The sequence below is a fragment of the Dipodomys ordii genome, unplaced genomic scaffold (assembly GCF_000151885.1).
Source record: "Dipodomys ordii isolate 6190 unplaced genomic scaffold, Dord_2.0 Scaffold57, whole genome shotgun sequence".
In the NCBI taxonomy this organism is placed as follows: Eukaryota; Metazoa; Chordata; class Mammalia; order Rodentia; family Heteromyidae; genus Dipodomys; species Dipodomys ordii.
The window spans coordinates 7863217-7886642 of record NW_012267273.1 but is presented as its reverse complement, the minus strand read 5'-3'; the positions used below and the strand labels follow the sequence as shown (position 1 = coordinate 7886642).

At 38.8% G+C, this 23426-nt stretch overlaps 1 protein-coding gene across 3 annotated transcripts in view; it reads right to left on the bottom strand.

Annotated features, from left to right (window-relative positions):
- Nucleotides 1–1074: 1074 nt before the first annotated feature.
- The window catches only part of Ivns1abp (influenza virus NS1A binding protein), a 22866-nt gene continuing 514 nt past the window's right edge, over nucleotides 1075–23426 (bottom strand). Inside the window, exons 1-15 of one of the 3 annotated variants that reach the window (XM_013021809.1) lie at nucleotides 22850–22866; nucleotides 17778–18003; nucleotides 15695–15823; nucleotides 15072–15241; nucleotides 14891–14966; nucleotides 12877–13050; nucleotides 12468–12593; nucleotides 11000–11107; nucleotides 5985–6114; nucleotides 5531–5755; nucleotides 4705–4826; nucleotides 4492–4618; nucleotides 4278–4409; nucleotides 4016–4189; nucleotides 1075–2961 (exon numbers count right to left, since the gene is read on the bottom strand). In XM_013021809.1, the coding sequence (XP_012877263.1) occupies nucleotides 2708–2961; nucleotides 4016–4189; nucleotides 4278–4409; nucleotides 4492–4618; nucleotides 4705–4826; nucleotides 5531–5755; nucleotides 5985–6114; nucleotides 11000–11107; nucleotides 12468–12593; nucleotides 12877–13050; nucleotides 14891–14966; nucleotides 15072–15241; nucleotides 15695–15805 (1929 nt within the window). In that variant the 5' untranslated portion in view covers nucleotides 15806–15823; nucleotides 17778–18003; nucleotides 22850–22866 and the 3' untranslated portion in view covers nucleotides 1075–2707. The other 2 variants (XM_013021808.1, XR_001175253.1) reach the window with 2 other exon arrangements.

Below are 23426 nucleotides of genomic sequence, written 5' to 3'. Positions count from 1 at the left end.
AGGACCCAAGCACTAAATACTCAACACCAGAAAAACTAAGTTTAGTACTTCTATCGGTCATTGTAGTAAGTTTGTATACTTGTCACTTAATGTATCACTCTACCACTGAGCCACATTCCCCGTCCTGTTCTCTTAACCTCCAAGCACTGAGCTTAGTCAGATGTTTAAAGGAGTTGTGGCTTCGTTTTATTAAGAATTTAAGAGTACCTGTGTATAGACTAGGAGGGAGCATGGCTTAAGTGGCAGAGTCCTCAATTTTGATAGCATAAAAGCAAAACAAAAAAACACATGTAATTGTTGTCTTTTTCCTTCCTAAACCCTCAGTTAATTTGCTATGTCTTTTATCTCAGATTCCACAAAAAAAAAAAAATATTTTGGTAACAAAGGTATAGATGCTAATGAGGCAGCTCCAAGGCTGCAGAAATGTTCTGCTGGGACTATTCTCTGTTTAATTTTATGAATTCTTAGATTTGGAGAAGCTAATTGATTAATCACCGATTTGTTAATGAAGCAGAGGTTTTAGCATGTGGCACACCCCTAAGCTCACAATTTTCTCCCAAAGGACTTGCACATGGGTGATTCTAAAACATTTGAACAGTAAATGGCAAAGTAGCCAAAATTAAAAAACAAAACGCCAAAATTAAAACCACCTCTGCATATAGCAAACTAGTTGGTGTATTACAAGCAGATATCATTTCCTGGTTTAGAAAATTCAGTATGTTTTCTGCATTACAGATGATTCAAAGTATTATTGTTCATCTATTCTAAAACACTGTAAAACAAAATGTCCATTAAGCACCATTTTGTTAAAATGAGCATCTTAAAAAATGCAATGCTTTTATCAGGTGCTGGTAGCTTACAACTGTAATCCTAACCACTCAGGGAGACAAGATCAAGAGGAATGTTTGAGGCCAGCCCAGACAGCAGTCAGACTCCCATCTTCAAAAAGCCAGGCTGGAGGCATAGCTCAAGTAGTAGAACACCAGTAAAACAAGCACCACAGTGCCATAAAACACATGACTTTTTAGCCACCAAACTCCCATTTGTCATAAATGGTAATTAGGAAAACTGACATAAAAGTATTCCCATTTATTTGCATGAAGCACATTACTTATGAAATAATTTCAAGGATCTTAAGTGCTGAATCCTCATCTAAAACTTTATTTCCTTGAGCTCAATAGAACATACACAGATCCATGTAAAGAACAGTCATCATATTAAGCAAATTCAAATATAACTTGCTAAACTAGTTCTAGTCAGAAACAAAGCAACATAAATGGTTAGTAACCAGGTGATCTGATTTTCTTTTTGAGTAGTTCTCTGAAATCTGGTAGAAACAAAGTGGCAAAGGACCACCAGAACAAATGTCTAACCTCCTCCTAACCCAAGTTAGCCACTGAAGAGTCATCTCACCAGTTCTTTAGGTTCAGGCATTCTTCATTTTCTGTGAAAAAAAGATTTTATATCATCCCTTATTCCAAATGTGAGATGCTGGGTGAATTTTTTCTACAAATACCTTAAGTTCATCCTTATATATTAAAAAAATCCAACTTTTAGTAACGAATGAGTAGACAAACATTTGGATATTCATCCCATCGTGCAAGGACTTCGGCCAAGGTACCTTTTAATGTGTCTGCAAGCATTAGACGTCATCATTTTGGCACCATATGTTAGGTGTATAACAATACATCAGATACCAGTTCATCCCAACCAGTATTTATCCAGACAAATAGAAAAGCTGAACAAAAATATAGTTCTGATAAGGGCCACATTCACAAACCCAACAGTTGGTAGTAATTATTTTCTTCCCCATCAAAGGCTCTGTTCAAGATTTTGTTCATGATAAAAACAGGATTTGGAAAAATGATAAAATGCTTCATTTTTCTTATCACTATCCATTAAATGTCCTATACTTGTCAAATTAATTCAAACTAATACTTGAACTACCAAATCATCACTGTTACTGTTCAGCAGCAACTCTGTTCAAACGTCAATACTACATTTTCAAAAAAAAAAAAAGCAGCTGAATCGAGTGCTACCAAGTCTGCATTTAAGAAGCCCTACTCTGCATCCTTAAAGACTGCCATTCTGCTTCAGTAACTGAGTTTGTCACATTTTATTTCAACAGATAAAGCACTCTGCTGAGAATATAAAAAGTTATAAAAAGGCAATCATAAAAGATTAAATATTGGTAGGCATGTCAGCTTTTAATAAAAACAAAAATAGTCATTGTTATCTTATTTAAATAAGTAACTTTTGTTATAGAGTATTCCAGTTATTGAAAAAGGGTCCTTAAAAATCCCAACTGCCTACATGTTTAAACCCTATTCTTCTATCCCATTATAAACAACTGAGGGAGGAGTCACTGAATGTGCAAATTGGCAAAACAAATGTGGAGAAGGGACTTCTTGAAGTGACATGCCCAATCAAATTCTGTTTATTCTTTTATAGTATCAACTTCCAAAAGATAAAATAACCAAAGAAAGTCTTAAAAAGACACAAAACAGACCTTCATCTTTGCATTCCTTCCCAAACACAAAAAGTTATGTACAGCGTGTTTAATAATATGCAATATGCAAAAGCTTTGTGTTGCTGTTAACAACATCTATGAACATCTATACCCACCCACCCTCCTTATTCACAAGTGTACCTCTACTAAACACAATTACATCACTAAGCCTGTTAGTTTAAGAGGGTCTTAAATTTGTTAAAACTGGAAAATCTTTGTGTAAGGGCTCCACTCATTTGACTCAACATTATAGACTTCCACCGTATTCAGAAATTCATTGCCATCAAATCCTCCCACTGCATAAATGGTGTTCCCCACAGTTGTGATCCCAGCATTGCTCCTGGGTGAAGTCATATTTCCCATCATCTTCCATTCATTCCTAGTTGGATCGTACATCTCCACACAACTAATTGCATGAGAGCCATCAAAGCCGCCGCCCACAAACAGTTTTCCTAAAAAAGAAATGAAGCAGAATAAATCTTCACGCTGAAGTATAATAATGAAAGGAAAATCACATACACGTATCTATTAATCCTAAAAAACATTTCTCAATTCTCAATAATTGTTTTGTAGTCATTAAAGAAATGAGAGGCACAAAGTTGAACAACTCATTTACAGCTCTTAGGTTGGCAAATTAGATAGCATTATACACTGAAGTTTGTGTATCTGGTCCAGTTTATAGAACTAAATACTCCACAACAACTGGAATTCTAGAGCTTTCCATTCAAAGCCAGGCACTGGTGGCTCATGCCTGTAATGTATCCTAGCTACTCAGGAGACTGTGAGGATAGCAGTTTAAAGCCAGCCCAGGCAAGAAAGTCCATGAAACTCTTATCTCCAATTAACCACCAGAAAATCAGAAATGGTGCTGTCTGTGGCTCAAGTGGTAGAGCTCTAGCCTTGAGCTTAAGAGCTCAGGAACAGCGCCCAGGCCCAGAGATGCTGGAAGAGACATTCTCACACTGTCTACACATGAGTCTGTTAAGACTCAGCTTTGTTTCAAAAAACAATGCTAAATGATGACCATTATATAACTAGAAATTTAAAACAACAATAAAACCGGTATGAAAAGCAAGCTGTGTCTACAACATGGTAAGGCATTAAAAGTATTCTATGAAGGTTTAAGTTCCAATTCGTGTGGGAAAAAAATGGATTTGTATCTGCAACACTTGGAAATCATATTTTACAATTACCACTAGAAAGGGCAGGAAGCTCAAGATGAAATGTTTGGGATTTGGTTTATGGAAGAAAATGATTTGGAATTTCATTAAATACCAAAAGACTGGTGATTATATTTATGTATTGAGTCTGACTAGAGGGGGAAAACAGCAATATAAAACCCCAACAAACTTCTAAAAGACAAGTCCCCAACCCCACTGATCAGAGATGGCTGCTTCTGAATTCTAAATTGGATAAGGGTATATATGACTTCTATCATTTTCACCTTCTTGGAATCTGAGAACAAATCCTTGCTACTATTATTTACTTCTCCAAATCCAGACTTACCATCAAGAACAGCTACTCCAGCTCCTCGCCTGGCCACATTCATGGGAGCAATTAAAGTCCAGGTGTTATTTTCAGGACTGTAACGCTCTACTGTGTTCAGACAATTCCAAGACTCTGCACCTCCAATAATGTACAAATACCCACCAAGCTCACAAACTGCAGACTGGTGTCTACCTATAAAATCAAGCCAAACCAAGATGATTACCAATTCTTTCAAACCTGTGTGAAGTCACACATACAATTTCACAAGTCTTTAACTTACGAATGTTAAGAGGAGCACAGCTTGTCCACGATTTTGTTACAGGATCAAAAACATCACAATTTTTCAGTCCTTTCTGACCGTATGGATCAGAGCCACCAATGATGTATAATTTCCCATCAAGAGCACATACTCCTATGTGAACATAAGATACAGCTATACATTAATAACTTACTGTATTTAGATATTGGCTATCTCAGAAGAAAAGTATTATTACCTGCATTACATCGGTTAGTTCTCAATTCTGGAACAGGGGTCCAGTCATCAATGTTTGGGTCATATGTCTCTCCACAACTCAAGTCATCTGAGTGGCCATTTGATCCACCTACCACATAGAGTTGGCCCTATGCCAAAATGAAAGGTGAGAATTTCTGCCATGCTAAAGAAACAAAGCTAAATATAGGGTGTGATGGCAATATAATATGCTTACCATGAGTACAGCCATCTGGAATCGGGCTCTTGGTGTTCTCATAGGAGCAAGAAAGGACCAATGATCTGTATGTGGATCATAGCATTCAACTGTTCGAAGACATTCCTCTCTGTTATAGCCACCTGCTCAAAGAACCAGAGAGATTTATTTCTAAAATATTCAACTGGTTAAGGGTTTCTAGTTAATGTATTTTTTTGAGACAAGCTGTCCTATGGAACCCAGGTTAGCCTTGAATTTATGATCCTCCTCCGTACCCACTCAGAATGGTCCAAATAATATGTACAAAGAAAATATTAAAACCACAAAACACATTAAGAAACCAGTGGCTGATATTTTAATTAAAGGCTCACAAAAGTAATATTGTTAGTGTGAGCAAGTTATTTATTCTTGGCATAAAGTTTATTCATGCTCTATATAGTTTAAAAAAAAATTATAGGAGCTGGGAAGGTGGCTCAGTGGTAGAGCGCTTGCCTTGCACGCATGAGGCCCTGGGTTCGATTCCTCAGCACCACATAAGTAAAAAAAAAAAAAAAAGCCGGAAGTGGCGCTGTGGCTCAAGTGGTAGAGCCTTAAGCTGAAGAGCGAGGGACAGCGCCCAGGCCCAGAGCTCAGGCCCCACGACCGGACCTAAAACAAAAAAAATTATAAACAGGCTAGCTTGGTTACGTCTATTTAGTGGTATTATTTCTGTCCTTTTGAAATGCCATGGAAATCTATTAAGTATATTAAGCCCTCAAATTTGCATGCCACAAGCAAGAATCAATGGTCCTTTACAGGCTTGTCCACTTAAATGTTTCCAACAAATCACAAATCCTTCTGTATTCACCTGCTGCTATGAGTTTGCCATTCATCTCTGCTGTCCCCAGTCCAGACCGTGCATACTGCATTGGAGACATGGACTTTTCTATTAGCTCATCTGGTTGCATCTCAAAGCTTAAACTCTTCGTTAGTTTTGGAGTACTTGTTGGTGAGCTCTGTGGGCTATTTCGCCCATGAAGGAAAATGACGCAAAATATACCATCCAGCACAGCCAGGCACAAGTAAGTGTTATCTGCAAACACAAGAGTTCCATGTTTATGATGCAATTACTAATTAATACTTTTGATTGCCATATGATTGTGATTTGGACTCCATTCCAGATCCCTGATTGGGATATTCTACTATTGTTTTCCAAATTTAATTGCTTCTGAAGTTTTCCTTAGTCAATCTAAAATCATTAAAATTGACTAGGCTCCTTAAGAATAAACTGAAGACAAAGCTGGCCATTGTCCTATACTTACTTGAAGTCTTCTCTGAAGCAACGATTTTCCACTCATGTTTAGGGCTTTGTACTGTAGCATTTGGAGAAGAGAGACATCCAGTGGAACTGCTACTTATCTGCTTATGGCCATTCTCACGTGGCGGCTTTTTCTGCAAAATCAAAAGGCAGCTACAGAAACCTAGCCAAAGACCATACCTGGTGTACCTTTGTTCCTGAGCTAGTCCATGACACTGCCAAGCACGTGAGTAACTTCCACCTAAATAAGACACCGATAACACACTAAATTTAACACAACCAGTACTTTCTAGTTGACAAATTACTGGCACATTTCCAGCTCCAGATAATAAAAACAGTACTTAAACAACTAGTTTGAAAACATTCAGTTTAAACAATCCAAAAAGCTCAAGTCTCAGAAGGATATCTCAATGAGTGTGAGGAAGAAGAAAAATACCATCTATAAGTCAAATAAGCTCAAGTACTGTTTTGGATCCAGTATACAATCTCCCAAAAGCTATCATAAATTTGTAATGGCACGAGTTACCTGAGAAAAAACACATGTAACTGTCACCACCGAACTGTCAAACCTAACTAAAGGTTACCATATGCACTGGTATCCTTTATACATAGCCACTGAAGTGAGCAGACAAAGAGCCACCCAGTCTCTCTCAAACTATTTTATACAAAAACAAAGCCATCACAAGCAGCACTAAAGTTGTTATTTCCTTAGGGCTGTCTCATATGTAAAATAGAGTGGTGCTCTAGACAAAAGTACTTCAACACAACAATTAAGAAATGAAATACTACTACAAGAACCAAATATTCACAAAATTGAAGTATCTAGGAAGTAACACGTGGACAAATGACTCTTAAGAGAACTACATAGACTTCCTCATATATGAGTTTGCTTTCATAGCTTTCTTCCCAGTCTGAGTCCTTGTCACTTCCAAGAACTATGATCTTATGGAACTGGAGGATTGGTCAAAACTACTATGAGAATAACTGCCAAACAAACTGGTGCCACCTTAGTAATTAATTATCTGGCCAGCCCACTTAATCTTCAGACCATAGGGTCCAGACCACATAGGGAGGTGTAATTTCTATTGGAAAATTCTTGCTAATGGAAAGAAAAAGCAAGTGATACAAGTAATATAATAGCTATAATGTATTATGATCAAAAGTTAGGTTTGGCCTGGAGTGGTGGCACATCTATCATGAAGGCAGGAGAATGATGAGCTTAGGCTAAACCCATCTTCAGGTCTGGACCATTCAGTAAGTAGTTAACAGAATGTATGCACTCCTTTGAGAAAAGGCAGAGTATGTCACACTGTTGGTTAGCACTGATTTACATGTGCACACGTAGGTATAGTTACCACCTCTTTTAATCCAAAGAAGATGGACTATATTGTCTAAGAAGTTACCCAATAAAACAGCTAAAATTAAGGTTAGGAATTCTGAGAATGAAGCCTCTCATTTTATACAATGCAGTAGAAAACCACCAGGAACTAAAGTTAGTGATATCAAGCTGTATCTGGGGAGTAACAAAGTATGTGACTCTCTCACCTCTCCTAACTTGGGGAAGTATACCCCAAATAGAAGACAGTCACATTCAGAGGTCTGATTGCAGTAAAACTACTGTAATGTACAAAGAAAAATGAAAGGGATGACTACCACTGAAGACTCGCATTATAAAACAGGCCTAGGATAGAATGCTATCCCCAGTTAATTTTCTATGACCTTTCAGATGACTTAACAGTTTACAAATATACTCTCCCTTCAAGCTTTCTTTCCCCACATCAGGTAGCTTTTACGTGATTAGAATCTAATCCTGCTCCTACCTTTCTATGACTCCATCTCAACCTTCCTTCTTCTACTCAGAAGCCTGTAATATGTGGCAGCTCATCCTATGTGCTTCACCATCCCTATTCAGGGCACTATAAACTAGCAAGGCAGGATCCCACTCATGCTCAATTCTTCCTCAAACCTCCTAAATGATTATGGAGGCCTGCAAACTCTGATTATATGTGCGTATACATACACGGTACACAATCCATCCTTTCTCCTTAAATTTCTCCATCCTTTTATGCTTGATCAACCTTCTCATTTTTAAAAAAACCCGTTCCTGCTTGCAATATCTACAAACTGGTCTCGTGGGCTTTATCTATCCTGTATCTCCCCAATACTGGATTACTGAAACTGAACTGTATTTACCTGTTCCCACTCTTCCCTCAGTTAAATTCTTCCTGCTATCCCAAAATAAAGCTAAGCCTATCTAGGTTGCATGTGCCCCTTTCCCAGACTCAGGACCTCCAACCTGGAGAGAAACAACTTTGCCCAAGTAACATGATCTTAAACAGGGAAATACAGTGATCATGAAGTAATTAACCCACATAATTATGTATTAAATGCCAAAAATGAACAAATCAACATTTTAATACTTTATTAATCCTAGGATTTTCTTTTCTTTTTTTGAGGTGGGAGGTGTGCGGGGATCAGTCCTAGGCCTTGAACTCAGGGCTTAGGTACTACATGTGAGATTTTTGCTCAAGGCTACGATTCTTTTTATCACTTTGAGTCACTGCTCCAATTTTGTCTTTTTGGTAGTTTATTAGAGATAAGAGCTTGTCAGGCTTTCCCACCTAGGCTGGCTTTGAAGGGTGATCCCTCAGATCCTACTTTCCTGAATATGCTAGATACTACTGCCTGGCTTCCTTGAACTTATAGAAAGACAACTCTGGCCTAAAAATTAATGGATTTTGCAATCTAACTTACACACCTCTAAATCATAAGCCTACACAAATGCCTCCTCTGTGGTTTCCAGCTATTTCATTACACCTCCTTTAGGGTACTTACAGGCATTTGCTTGTAAGAGTATTATTTATCCACTCTGATTAGGTCTTGCCAGCAGGAACCAACTCTTGTACTTTTTGTGGCATTGTTGGATTTGAACTCTGTGGGCTCGACACTTGGTAAGTAAACAATTATTTGAGCCATTTCTTCATCTTTTTTGTTTTTGTTTTTCAAGACACCCAGGTTGGTCTGGACTTCTATTTATGCTTTCTGTTAGATCTGTGACAAGCACACACTACGATACCCAGATTTTTCTGTTGAGAGGGGGATGTCTTTTTGTTTAGCCTAGGTTGGCCCTGAAATACAGAATTGTCCTGATGTCAGCCTTCCGTGTATAGCTAGGATGTATCTAGCATTTTTGTGTCTCTATGCCAAACATCATGGCTTGACACTTACTGGGTATTTAATCTTTGTATGGTTGAAAGGACACTTTAAAAGTGTTAACTTAAATGTTATAGTTCGGTTAGGAATGTGGCTTAGTGGTAAAGTGCTTGCCTAGCACGCATGAAACCCTAGGTTTGATTCCTCAGTACCACATAAACAGAAAAGCCGAAAGTGACACTGTGGCTCAAGTGGTAGAGGACTAGCCTTGAGCTTTTAGAAGCTCAGGGACAGTTCCCAGGCTGAGTTCAAGCCACTGGACTGGCAAAAATAAAAAGTTAACTAGTTAACAGAGAAAATACCCTAAATATTCAAAATGAAGCACCAAATTCTCAACTAATTCTAACCCCAAAATTCTTTAGAAAATACTCAAACACAAGCACCACAGAACACCACAGAGTGCTTTTAATAACAACCTAAAGATGACTAGCAACTCTTATCATTTACCCTCTAAATTATTCTTTTAGAGCCTTATGCTTGTTAGGCAAGCACTCTACCTACCACTTGAGCCACACCAACACTGTTTTACTTAAGGCATTTTTTTAGATAGGCTCTTTCTTAAGGTATTTTTCAGATAGGTCCTGTCCAGGCAAGCCTCGAACTGCAAACTTCTATCTATATCTCCTACATAGGAGAAATTTGCAGATGTAAACAATCACATCAAACTTGCTGGCTGAGCTAGGATCAACACTGTCTTTCCTGGGCTACCCTCAAACCACCATCATCCATCTGTTTCCTGAGAAGCTGGGATTACAGACAAGCACCACAATGATCAGGTCACATCCTAATTAAAAATTTAAAAAAGAAAATAACTTTAATCTAGATTTACTTTATAGCTTATTCCTCACTAGTACATTGCTGGCCTAAAAGGCCAAGAAAGTATGTTATTTCACGAGCATTTTTATAAATTTCAAGCAGAGGCACAGCCATCAGCCAAAACCTAGTCAGGAAAATGGGCTCCTTGGGGCAGTATAGAACAATGATAGGTAAGGGGTTAAGTGCAGGCTTGCAAGACACTAGAAACCTTAAATAAAAAATGGGTAGGGTTTACACATTGGTTAGTTCACGATTTGTGAGCTGACAGTGGCTCAATGGTAGGCCTTGCATACAATGTCAACCAATACAAAAAAATAAAAGAACATTTTCCCTAAGCTGAAGTTCTAGATTAAATGTTTTCTAATAATGGTTGAAAATGTTTGAATATACTTGTGTTTAATAAAAGCAACTAAATCAGCACAGTGGAATTATGTCTTAATTCGTTTTGCTCAAGAAACATCTAGGTTACATTGTAACATAGGATCAACAACTTCTGAGCTGATAATGCTGCAGAAACACTGTAAGCCTTGTTAACAGGTCTCCAGTGTTGTCTTAGCTATGCCATTTCTCATTTCAAATGAAAGCCCACTAATGACACAGCCTAATTGCTTGTGCAGTCATCAACTTAAGTGTATCTTTTTTCATCACAGGATCTATTAGATATGCTGTTGCAACTGTTTTTCATCATCTAGCCAAAACAATAACTAATTTCTAAATTGCTTCATCTTGCTGTCCTTATTTTTAACTATGTAAATTCTACTTTATGAGAAAAAAAAAATCTAAATGGGGTTTTCTAATTTGCTGAGTTAACTTCCGATTATGTGGCAAAAATGCTAGTTAACTCTAAAGTAAGTTTTCTCCCCCAAAAGTGCTTCTGTCCAGTTATACCAATGAAATCTATCCACTTTCCTTTATTAAAGGAAAATTTATGCTTTAAAGTTCTCTAGTCAAGTTTTAACCTGAGGTTACCTCAGACTGTGCAATGTGTACCTGCACAAACTGAATGTGGTCATCATCACTGCCAAACACCTCAGCCTGTCCATCTAGAAGGTTCCCATCAAGCAGCTTGTGATCAGCTGAGTAGTACAAGGTTTGAACCTGCAAAACAGCAACAGAACACCCATGTGGCTACTGTCACCATGGCTACTCCACTAGAGCGCAGATACACAACCGCCTCAAGGTAACCTCCAGTGTGCTGCTTAAGCTTCTTTTCATCTTACTCTGGCGGGATCCCGAAGTAAAGAAAAATACATGTCATGGTGGTAAAAATTTAAAAAGCAAAAACAAAAAAACCCAAAATCAAACACAAAATCTTCTAAGACTGGCTGAAGACTCCTTGGCTTGATTGGCTTGAAAGAAATCTTCACTGTTTTCATAGCTTCTATTGTATAACATTAAAAAAAAAAAAAAGAAAAAGAAAAGGCACCAGTAACAATGGGGATTCTTAAGAGAATATACATATTTACAATAAAAGAATTATTTACACCTTTGAAAATAAATGGTATGACTTGCATCAACATACTTCTCTCCTGTAGGTAATGTCAGTTAAACAAATAAATACTAGTGTAAAACTTCAAGCAAGTTTCAGTCCTCCTTGACAGATGCAAATACAGTTAATGCATCTGATTTTCAAGTGGGAAATGACAGAAATGAAAGATGGAGTTTGTCCTGTTTCAAAAGATAGTAATAATGTAGTCTTATGGACCGAGCAGACTGGCAAGCCTTCAGTGATTACGAAGGCTAATGAGGAAAGATCAACCAATGCTGCTCCCTCCACCTGCCTATGTTAATTCCCACCATTTCTGGTTTTCTTGTATAGTTTTAAAAGTTAAACGACTGATTGACTAAACGTATGAACAACACCAGTGAGAAACACACAGCTTTAAAGACAAGAATCCTGTAAAGGAGTAAACACCATTAAATCATCATCGTTCTCTGCCCACAGCGGATTTTTCTTAGGAGAACTGGGGCAGGACTGCTGCTTCTTTACGTGTCAATACACTTGAGGTTTCTTCTTGTTTCTTCAGTCTTGGGTATCCTAGTTTTGTTAATAAACCTATGGGGAGATAAACCAATGGGGAGGAACAACCATTAGAAGCTTTACCTATTTGTCAAACTTAAAGCAAAAACCTGTGAAGAAAAATTAAGAATCTACAGAAATTTCAGTACCACCTCCCATTTCTAAAGCAAATTACATGCTACTTTCAAGAAAGTTAACAGCACATAATAAGCAAAGAAATAAAAATAAAAAAATAAAAAAAAAAGAAGAGCAGAAGACCAAACTGAACAGTTCAATCAGCTCACCTGGACACCCCCCCTGTTTCTCAGCTTAGGGGTACCTATAGCAAAATTTAAATTCTTTAGGGTCATGGTTATAAAATAAAGTGAAAGGGAATCCTTCATGTCACAACAAAATAACTTTTAAGAATTGTTAGATCCCATTTACTTTAAAACTAACCTCCTCCATCAGCTCCTCCAGACTGTCTCCATTCTCCCAGATGCTACGCTGCACCCAGTTGATTACCTTTGTGTACAATTTGCCATTGCTGGGCAGGCAAACATTATCTTCAAGCATCACCTCCAACTAGAACAGGAAGGAGCGGTAAAATGTGTTATTTGTGTTGAAATGCTTAATTCTTAAGACAAACTCTCCACTACATGATAAAATTTGATTCTATACATTTGCTGTAATTTTCAAGGACACTGATAATCCAAGACAAAGCAAACGGATAGGCAGAAAATACTATACTCAGAATAACAACAATTTCAGTATAGTATCATTTTTATAAACATGGCTCACTTACTTAAAGACAAAGTTTCTGTGCCTTGAACTAGGTAATAAATCTATTTATATGTGTAGCTCTTACCTTTAGACGTGGAAGTTTAAGAAATTCCTCTTCTTCTGAAATTTGTAACAAATGCTCCTGAATGTATGCATCAACCTTATTCAAAAGACGTGAGTCTCCCATACAACTTGCAAAATTTCGGTAAGAGATACAGCTGGTAACATCCATTCTAGATAGTAAATAATCACCACAAACCTTGCAAAGGAAGTAAAGAGCTAATTTATTCAACAAGAATTTAACTTTCAATATGTAAGCACATACACAAAGATTTAGAATTGGACCAAAAATCACTGTCAGGGAACTAGGCATAGCTCAAGTGATGATATAGCACCAATAATGATCCATGCGCCTTTTAAGAAGATTGGCTGGGGCTGGGAAGGTGGCTGGCTCAGCGGTAGAGTGCTAGCCTTGCATACATGAGGCCCTTGGAAGATTCCTCAGCACCACATAAGCAGAAAAAGCTGGAAGTGGTGCTGTGGCTCAAATGTTAGAGCACCTAGCCTTGAGCTGAAGAGCTGAGGAACAGCGCCCAAACCCAGAGTCCAGGCCCCACAACCGACAAAAAAAGAAAAAGATTGGTTTACTAGCTCTTCTTTCAATGCCTTATTCATACATGCCTTCCATCATTGGCAATACTAGTGCCTACATTTTTATTTATGCAGACCATACTGTCTGTCACAACTACTCACTATAATAAGAAAACAACAGACATAGAAATGAACGTGTCTATTCACCTTTTGCCAATAAAACATTAAAAACAGAAATAAAAACAAAAAATAGCAGCTGGCTATGGCCTACAGTTTACAGCCTTCTTACATTTGAGGAGTGTCTTTTGACTTTGATTTACTAAACAAGTCTCACTGGCATTAAGTTCTAGACATAGCTGTTGTTTTTTCTACCTGTCCTGGGCCTTGAACTCTGGGCCTAAGCAATGTCCCTAAGCTCAAGGCTAGCACTCTACTACTTGAGCCACAGCAACACTTCCAGCTTTTTCTGTGATTCCTGCCCAAGCTGGCTTTGAACCGGGATCCTCTGATCTCAGCCTCATAATAACTAGGAGTACAGGCATGAGTCACCAGTGCCCAGCTTAGATGTAGTTTTAAAGAGGAACCAAAAGGAGAAGAAAACAAAAAATTGGAGGCTTAAGTTGTGATTAACTCCAGGGAAACAGAGAATAAATTTATGATACCAGACACTATAAACTAGCAAATTCAACTCCTTAACAGATTTCACTAGCACAGCTCTAGGTTGATCCCCAGAAAATGTGCTCAGCCAGAATGGTATGCTCACACCCATCCAGCTGTGCAGGACCACATTTCCATGGTTTACTGTTGGTAACCTGTAGTATAATTATTACAATATAATGTATATTACACTAAACATAAATACATTTACTGTAGTTTAGAAGCATTTTTTGTATAACGGGAATTCCTAATACTGCTTGTCACCCCACTGAAAAGTGGTACAAGGTTTAAAAAGTGCTGGGTGCCAATGGCTCATATCTGAAAATCCTACTTATTCAGGAGGGTAAAATCTAGATTACTGTAGTTCAAAGCCAGCCAAGGCAGAAAAAATATGAGAGACTTCATCTCCAATTAACCAGCAAAATACCGTACTAGAGGCATGGCTCACATGTGGTAGAAACAGCTGGGAGCAAAAATGCTGTGCATATGTGAGGCCGCGAGTCCAAGCCCTGCCGTTGGCTCAATCAATCAATAAAATGAAGATGGAAAATTCCCTATGACTGGGGGAAGGGGCAGGAACTGGGACTGACATAGCCACAGCAACACAGAAAACGGTATGAAGAATAAGCCATTAGCCTAAATTATCTTTCCAAGAGGAAGTAACACTTTTGTTACTAAAGCCAAACAGTAAAACAATATACTTAAAGGTTTTTTGTTTGTGGGGATGTGGGTGGGCATTTTCAAATTCTTGGGAATAACAAAATGAATAACAATTCAGACAATTTCTGAATTCCGATCACACAAAACTTCCACATAACAGGAACCCTTTTGTATTTCTTCTGATACTCTACCTGCTTCACGCGGTCCATCTTCAGTTTTTTTGCTGCAGAATAAACATCTTTCACTAATTCCTTATCAGCCTTTAACCTATTAAAAAAATTAAGAATTTAAAACATACAGTATTTAACTTAAAAAACATTACTAAAGACTTAATATTTCCTGATATTTCTTTATACAGTACACAGTACTTACTGAGCAGTGTATGCATAATTCAACAGGACTTCAACAGCTTCTGGATTGAGATCATCAAATTTAACATGAGAAACTCCATGAGGATCACTATCGCTATTAAAGATTTCAAATAAATAGGGACTGCAGCAAGCCAGCACTGCTCTGTGCGCTAACATCTCATGGCCACAGACCTGCAATTACCAAAAATGTACATTATAAGTACTGCGAACGATAGACTTCTTTTTCTACATCATTACTATATCCGGTGTCCTTAACATACTTGTATTTCTAAATACAGTATTCTCTTAAAAACTCATTTCAGGGCTGGGAAGGTGACTCAGTGGTAGAGCGCTTGCCTTGCATGCCTGAGGCCCTGGGTTCAATTCCTCAGCACCACATAAGCAAAAAGAAAAATACCGGAAGTGGCGCTGTGGCTCAAGTGGTAGAGCGCTAGCCTTGAGCTGAAGAGCTGAGGGACAGTGCCCAGGCCCAGAGTTCAGGCCCACGACCGGACCAAAAAAAAAAAAAAAAAAAACTCATTTCATTAAGTGTCTATGGGGAAGACACCTATGTTTGGTTTTTAGTAACTGATGTTTTTAGCAACAAAAGATTAGTTTTCTAAGTTCCCAATTAGGCTGTAATACCTGAAGTCGAACATCACAGAACTGGCCACTTTTTCTCAGGGCATTTAATTTGGCAACAGAAGACTCAATGAAGTTCTCATCTTCAAACATCAAGTATCCATTGGGAATCATTTTTCCGTTTAAGTTTGGCTAAATAGAAGAAAGAGAGCTAAGTTATTTTACTTGCAAATGACAGATAATATCTGAAATTGTATTTGACAAGCTGGGAATGTATCTCAAGGGGTAGAGCACCTGCATAGCAAGCCTAATGCCCCAAGTTCCAACTGCCAAAAAATAAGAAATACAAATAAAAGAGTAATACAGTATCTTTACTCCGTAATTCTTTCTTTTTTTTTGGGGGGGGGGGTCTGGTCAAGGGGCCTGAACTCTGGGCCTGGGCACTGTCCCTCAGCTCTTCAGCTCAAGGCTAGCGCTCTACCACTTGAGCCACAGCGCCACTTCCGGCTTTTTTTTCTTTTTGCTTATGTGGTGCTGAGGAATTGAACCCAGAACCTCATGCATGCAAGGCAAGAGCTCTACCACTAAGCCACCTTCCCAGCCCCCTGTAATTCTTTCTTATGGACAGCATGTAAACCTTTTTCTAAATTATAAAACCCTGACTGAAAGAGCCCTTGTGCTGAAAGCCTGTCTCTGTATCCCATACTTTTGATGCTAAGACTTACCTTAATAAGTTTCATTCTGAAAGAGTAAAATAAAAATGTCCTAACCCAATACTGTAACTATAGTTACATAAAACTATACCACCAGATAACTATATAACAGGTAACCTTAGAAGCCTTTCAAGAAGATTCCCTTGGATTTGGGCTGCTGTCATCCCTTTACTCACAAATGAGAAAATTGTTATCTCAGTCCTACACGTTTTTAGAATCCTTGAATGGTCTATTTTCTTTAAATATATAATCTCATTTTAAATGTGGAAAATTACCTAACTTCTTCCTACCTTGCTTAAAGCAGACAATTTTAAAGTCTGATAATTCTTGACACTGAATCTACCAAATATCACTTAAAAGAACAAGGCAGGGAGATTTAAAGAGATGAATTTTGTCTTCTGTTCTTACCTAATTGTCACATATTCTTTTTTTTTTTTTGGGGTCAGTCGTGGGGCCTGAACTCTGGGCCTAGGCATTGCCCCTCAGCTCTTCAGTTCAAGGCTAGTGTCCTATCACTTGAGCCACAGCACCACTTCCGGCTTTTTTCTGCTTACGTGGTGCTGAGGAATCGAACCCAGGAACTCATGCATGCAAGGCAAGCACTCTACCACTGAGCCAACTTCCCAGCCCAAGTGTCACATATTCTAAACCACTTATTTCCTATCATAACAGAAACTATTGTTTTAAAAAGTTGTTTATAAAAAATTTACTGTAAAAACAAATGATTTCACAAAACTTCACTATGTATGAGATGGGCATAGTGACACACATCTGTAATCCCAGTGCCTAGGAGGCTGGCTGTAGGATAGAGCTGAAGGCCAGACTGATCATATTTAAAAAAAAAAAAAAAGTCAAAATTAGTGACCTGGTGGTGCTGGTAGCTCACACCTGCAATCACCGCTACCCAGCAGGCTGAAATCTGAGGATCCCCTGGCAAAAAAGTCCAAGAGACTTTTATCTACACTAAATTATCCTAAAAAAAGCTGAAAGTAGAGCTATGGCTCAAGGGTAGAGCACTAGCCATGAGCAAAAAAAATTCATGGACAGTACCCAGGCCTGGAGCTCAAGATCCAGGAATATCGTGTGTGTATGAGTACACGCATATACACACAAGTCAAAATAAAGGAAAGGCAACAGTATAAAAATGCTTTCTATCTTAGAGGAAGGACACAAAGGCACAATGCCTCTGATCTTATAAAAGCTGGAAGTAGAGATGTAACTCAAGTAATCTTGAGGAAAAAAGAAGGAAAAAAAAGCGCAGGGACAGGCCCCAGGACTGGCATGTGTACACACACACATGTACACACACAAACACACAAAGTTACTGATGTCTCTGCCTTTTTAAAGACACCAGAAGAAAAAAATCTGTACTGAGTACAGTCTTCAGAAAAACATTTTATCTTAAATGCTACACTGAGCATTCATTCACTTACCTTCTTACTGGTGAGAAATGATTACTGGGAACTAAAATTGATCCAAAGACAAAGGAGTGTCGAAAGGAAGCACTTTGTCAAGGTATGAAGATAGGTGGCTGGAGTGAATGTTGATGTTTCTTAAGTTCTAATGGTGGTTCCAAAACTATCAGGCTTGAAAATGATGTAATCAAGTCCTTAAAAGCTATAGACACGAATTTCTTCTGTGATAATCATGCATCATAATCTACAACAATGATAGATTTAAGTTAGATATTTAGAACAACTGAAGCCTGCCACTCATTTAGACAGAGCATGCAAACAATGTTTAACAGACTTTGAGACAAATGGCAAAAATATTCACGTCACATAGAACTCTGGGTCTGGGTACTGTCCCTGAGCTCTTCAGCTCAAGGCGAGCACTTTACCACTCCCGGTCTTTTCTATTTATGTGGTGCTGAGGAATCGAACCCAGGGCCTCATGCATGGGAGGCAAGCACTCTACCACTGAGCCACCTTCACAGCCCAACTCAGGCAATCTTTAAAATAAATCCTCCCCAGGAGGATATGTTAGCCTGGTGCTGTTGGCTCACGCCTATAATCCTAGTGACTCAGGAGGCTAAGATCTGAAGATTGTGGTTCAAAGCCAGCCAAGTTCAGGAAAGTCCATGAGACTCTTTATCTCCAATTAACTACCAGAAAATGGAAGTGGAGCTGTGGGCTCCAAGTGGTAAAGCACTAGCCTTGAGCAAACAAATATAGCCAGAGTGCCCAGGCTCTGAGTTCAAGCCCCACAACCAACAACAGTAACAAAAGACCAGCATGTTGAAATAAATGAAATAAACAAAAGGGAAATCATTAAGGTCTGTTCTTTGTGTGATCATTTTCCTCATATACAGTAATACAATACCAATAGAATTATTCTGTTACAAATTAAATCTTCAAGGAAATCAGTCCTCCTACCTATCCCTTCCCACTCATTTTCACATCCTCAATCATTAGTCTCAAATTTATATGGCACTTACTTTTACTACCCCTCCTCCCCAAGTGCTGGGGATTGATCCCAGAGCCTTGCATGCTACACTCCCAGCCTGAGACTTATTGTTTTTGAACTTTTGAACTGCTAGTACATCACCACCTAATTCAGAGAACTAAGGGAACTGTGTAAAATGTGCACTTTTAAAAATGGACATCTTAAAGCTACCTAGACTTTCTGTACACATCAACCAACCTCATAATTCTAAATCCATCAATTATTTCGAAGGGAATATTTTCTTGCTTCAGGGCTACTGAAGGCAGTCTAATAACGAACCTATTCTGTAAGATTTAACATGGTATACAACCTGTGAGAGAGAGCTGGAACCCATATTCTCTAGCTAGTTTCTCCATAATAGGTTTCATTTTAAGGAAGTAAGTTAAAGCTTATTCCTTCCTCAAAACTATCACACATTACATAATGCTAACTTTCACTGCTTTACAATTCTCAGCTTTCTTACTGAGCTAGTTTTAATAAAACAAATGCTCTTCAAGTGCACACAAACCTATCTTCACAGAAATAACACACTATCCTTTCAAACTGGGTGCCAAACTACCTTGCATAACTGGCAACTCACTGCACAGCTTTATAAGCTACTCCTAGAACAAAGGTAATGGAGAGGGAAACCCCACACAAACTATTTGATATGATTAAAATACAGCCTTTAAAAATCTAAAACATCAGGGCTGGGAAGGTGGCTCAATGGTAGTGCTTGCCTTGTATGCATGAGGCCCTGGGTTCGATTCCTCAGCACCACATAAGCAGAAAAGCCAGAAGTGGCTCAAGTGGTAGAGTGCTAGCCTTGAGCCGAAGAGCTAAGGGACAGTGCCCATGCCCAGAGTTCAGGCACCACGACTGACAGAAAAAATCTAAACACTGTAATATGGGTTTGTATTTGAAAACTTGTAACCTACCCACACACAAAAGAATGGCTCCTGGTTTCCCTCATTTGTTGAAATTAGTGTATATCTAAGATAGTCCTAGCACAAGATCACAGCAGTTCAATAGTTATATACATGTGACCATATAAAATGATGCTAATCAAAACGAACTCCAAGATATAGAAACAAGAGGGTTTTTTTTGGTTATTTTGTTTTTAATGTACTGTGTGAAATTTTTCTTTTTTCTTTGGTTTATCCTCTGTTGTCACTGTTTCTTATTTTGGCACCCTGTGACTTGTATATACATTTACTGATTTGAGGAAGGGAAGAGGAGTAACAAAATGGAGAGACAAAAGACAAAGGGTGAGCTAAGGTAACAGGGATACTTATAAGACATTATGTTGGAAATGAACTTTACAACTTGAAGGAGGGAGTGGGAAGTGGGAGAAAAAAAAGTGGGGTTAGGTTAACAATGTTTGACAAGAAATGTACTCATTACCTTACTTACGTAACTGTAACCCCTCTGACATCACTTTTACAATAAAATAAAATTTAAATTAAAAAAAGAAGTCAGACACTAAAAAACAAAATGGCACCTGTTATTTAATACATTAAATGTTCTACCTTAAGTTTATTTTTTAAGAAAGTGATGGTTAAAATTGCTAGTCTCTTAGGAGAAAGCTTTTTTGAGCAATTCTTAGCATACAAATTTATAGAATATCTTCATATATTTTGTACTTGATTTTTTTCTATATCAAGATCTTAATATGAGCCTTACCTTTTTATCTATAAAAATACAACCTATACGCTTTTTAAAGTCAGCCAAACTTTGGATGACATTTAAGTTAATGTAAACTTGCTTTTGAAAGGTCATTCACTTTTGTCAAGGATCTGTTTAGGCAAATTAAGACTTCTAAACTACACTCCAAATATACATTTCTTTTTTGGTCAAGCACAGAAACTGTGGGTGGTTTTTTCTTGTTTTTTTTTTTTTTTAAATAAATGTTTTTCTTTGAAAAATACCAAAAGCCCAAGTATCCTCAGGGTCATATAAGAATACAAAAAGTACACTACTTGCTGTTTAGTTTAAACTTTCAACATGTCCACTTTTAAAATGAAAGCAAGTCAAATAGAATATTCTGATAAATGTATTTCACAGGACTACCCAAAGAAATAAAAAGAGGACTCAAACGAAGAAACTGCTTTTAAGATTTAGAACTACATAGAGCTGAGCTGAAGTGAAATGTGAAATTTAACACGTCTATTTTATAATAGTTGTTGGGGGAAAAAAAAGGCATACCATGGCCTTCCCCTAAATTCTTCTCTGGACTTTAGAAAGATAAAAGTGATCGCTCATCAGACTTTAAAATGACTTTTAAAAGCTCAAGATAAACTGCAAATATTTATGGTTAAAGTCAATTTCTGAGGGTAGGCAACCATAAGGCAGTCATTCCAACCCAACACTGGGCCCAAAGCCTCATGCGTGCTTAGGTCAAAATGCTATCTCTGAGCTATCCTTAGGCCACTATTTTAAAACCAGAAGTTTTAGCTGCCCAATGTCACCTCAGAAACCACAATTACCATCCGTCTGTATCAAAACACCAAACTCACTCACCGGTCCCAAATTGGAATGAAATATTTATAACCCAATGGAGTAGACCAGTTTTGGGGTTTTTTTAAAAAATATTTTTTATTGTAAAATTACTGTACAGAGGGGTTAAAGTAACATGAATAAGGTAATGAGTAAATTTCCTATCGTGGAGTAAACCAATTTTGACCCTTAAACATCACACCTAACAAGCTTAGGAGGCATATAAACCAATGAAGAAAACAGCAAAAGGGAGAAGGAAGACAGCACAAACATTCCAGAAACTGCAGCTATTTGGGTTTGAATAGACTATAGACTGCAGGATGCAAATGGCAAACGGCAGGAAAGGAAGTAAGAGTAATTCTAACATTTAAACAATGGCTAAGTATGGGGAACGAAAGGACTTAAAGAAGGAAGTATAGGGCATTTGAGCAGACAAGTTGGGGGGATGCCCTGGGAGAACTGGTAAAATGTGGACAGAAGACAAGGCAGTGAGAACTCTAGACATTTTTGCTTAGATGTAGCATCATTACCAAAATGAGTAATTTTGAAATTCCAGAAAATATAACAATCACTTAGTTTGAGGCATTGAGAAAAATAAGGAAATGAAGAGGGGGACTTACTGAACATCTAGGTTACATCAACAGGTTACAAATACTGATCTACACATAGGTTTAGAAATACCTACAAGGCACTAATTGACATCACTCTTATTTCTAATACTTCTATCTAAAGTCTGTAGCAAACAAGGTTGGTGCTCAGAATTTCAACCTGCAATCCATATTGCTAAAGTTAATGAAATGATTGTTAAGCATTTCAATTTAGCATCAATGATTAAGGCATTTCCCTAATAGGAAACGGGGGAATTAAATGACAATTAAATGCTTTGTCTTGGGAAGGGGGAAAAAATCAGAAAAACAAATCGGAAGCCTACACATTAACATGTATTAATTTACTAGAGATTTCACCTATTAGGAAAGTACAAAGAAAAGTCATTGCAGGTTTCCATCAATGAACTCCAGCTTACCTCCAGTTACCAAACTGTATAGGTTTGGTAAGCTGCCTGGTACTAGTTTCAACCTAACTCTACATTATGATCAGGTTTCAAATTACAGTTTGTCCTGCAATACTTTTTAAAACAGAAGTTTCCGCAGAATTCAACCTGAACTTATTATCAGTATTTTTTTCCTAAAGCAACCATTAGTGCTGGGATCAAAAGCCAGCAAGACTTCCAGGGTTATCATTTATTACTAAACAGGAGACCACAACAACCCAAGGATTCAAAAAAAAAAACAACTTTATTGTGTTATAATAATCTTCATCATTGCCAACAGACAGTAGAAACAAAACTGCGCCTTTTAGGCTCATCCGATTTCTTCTGGTTGGAAATGCCAGCTGTCTCCGACCATCTGTCTATATTACACATGGGGAGAAAAGCGCACGGATTTCCCAAGTATTTGCGGCTCAACATCGTCTACGTCCATACTTCGTGAAGTCTGATATTAGCCGATGTCTTTTTCTCATGGCTTTACAACCAAAGATCCTTTTCCAAAAGCAAGTTAGTACAAGAAAAGAGTAAAATACGCACCCATTCCTTTTTTTCGTTTTGGTGGTGGTGGGGTGTGTGTTTGTGAGAGAGAGAAAGTGTGGCCAGCAGCCCAGAGTCACCGGCGACCCCAGGCCCCCCCAGACTCCCCAGGCCTGGCTGGCGCCCAGAGCCCGCACACCCCCGCCCGCGATTGGCCAGCCCCGCAGTCATTCACCGGCGACACGTCAGGCCAGCCGCTCCCTAGCTCCTCCCGCCTTCTTCTCCCCGCGCTTGGCAAGGAAAGCGGGCAACGTGGAGCGGGAACAAAGGACCCCGCGGCCCACGGCGATCGGGGACGCGGTGCCACCTCTGCCGCAGGCCCCGGGGACCCACGCGACGCCCGGGCGACTCCCCGCCCACACGCGCTGGCCCCCGCAGGTCTCTCGGGGAAGCGCCCAGCTCCCCTGCCAGGGTCCGTTCCTCCCGGTCAACCCCGAGATTCCCGCGCCCTCCTTCCGAAGGGTCCCCCCCCCCGCCCCGCGCCTTCCCCACGCCGCCAGGACCCCCCGTCCGGCGCAGCCGACCTCTCGATCTCAGCGCCCTGCCACCCCGGCCTCGGCGCCGCGCAGCTCCCAGC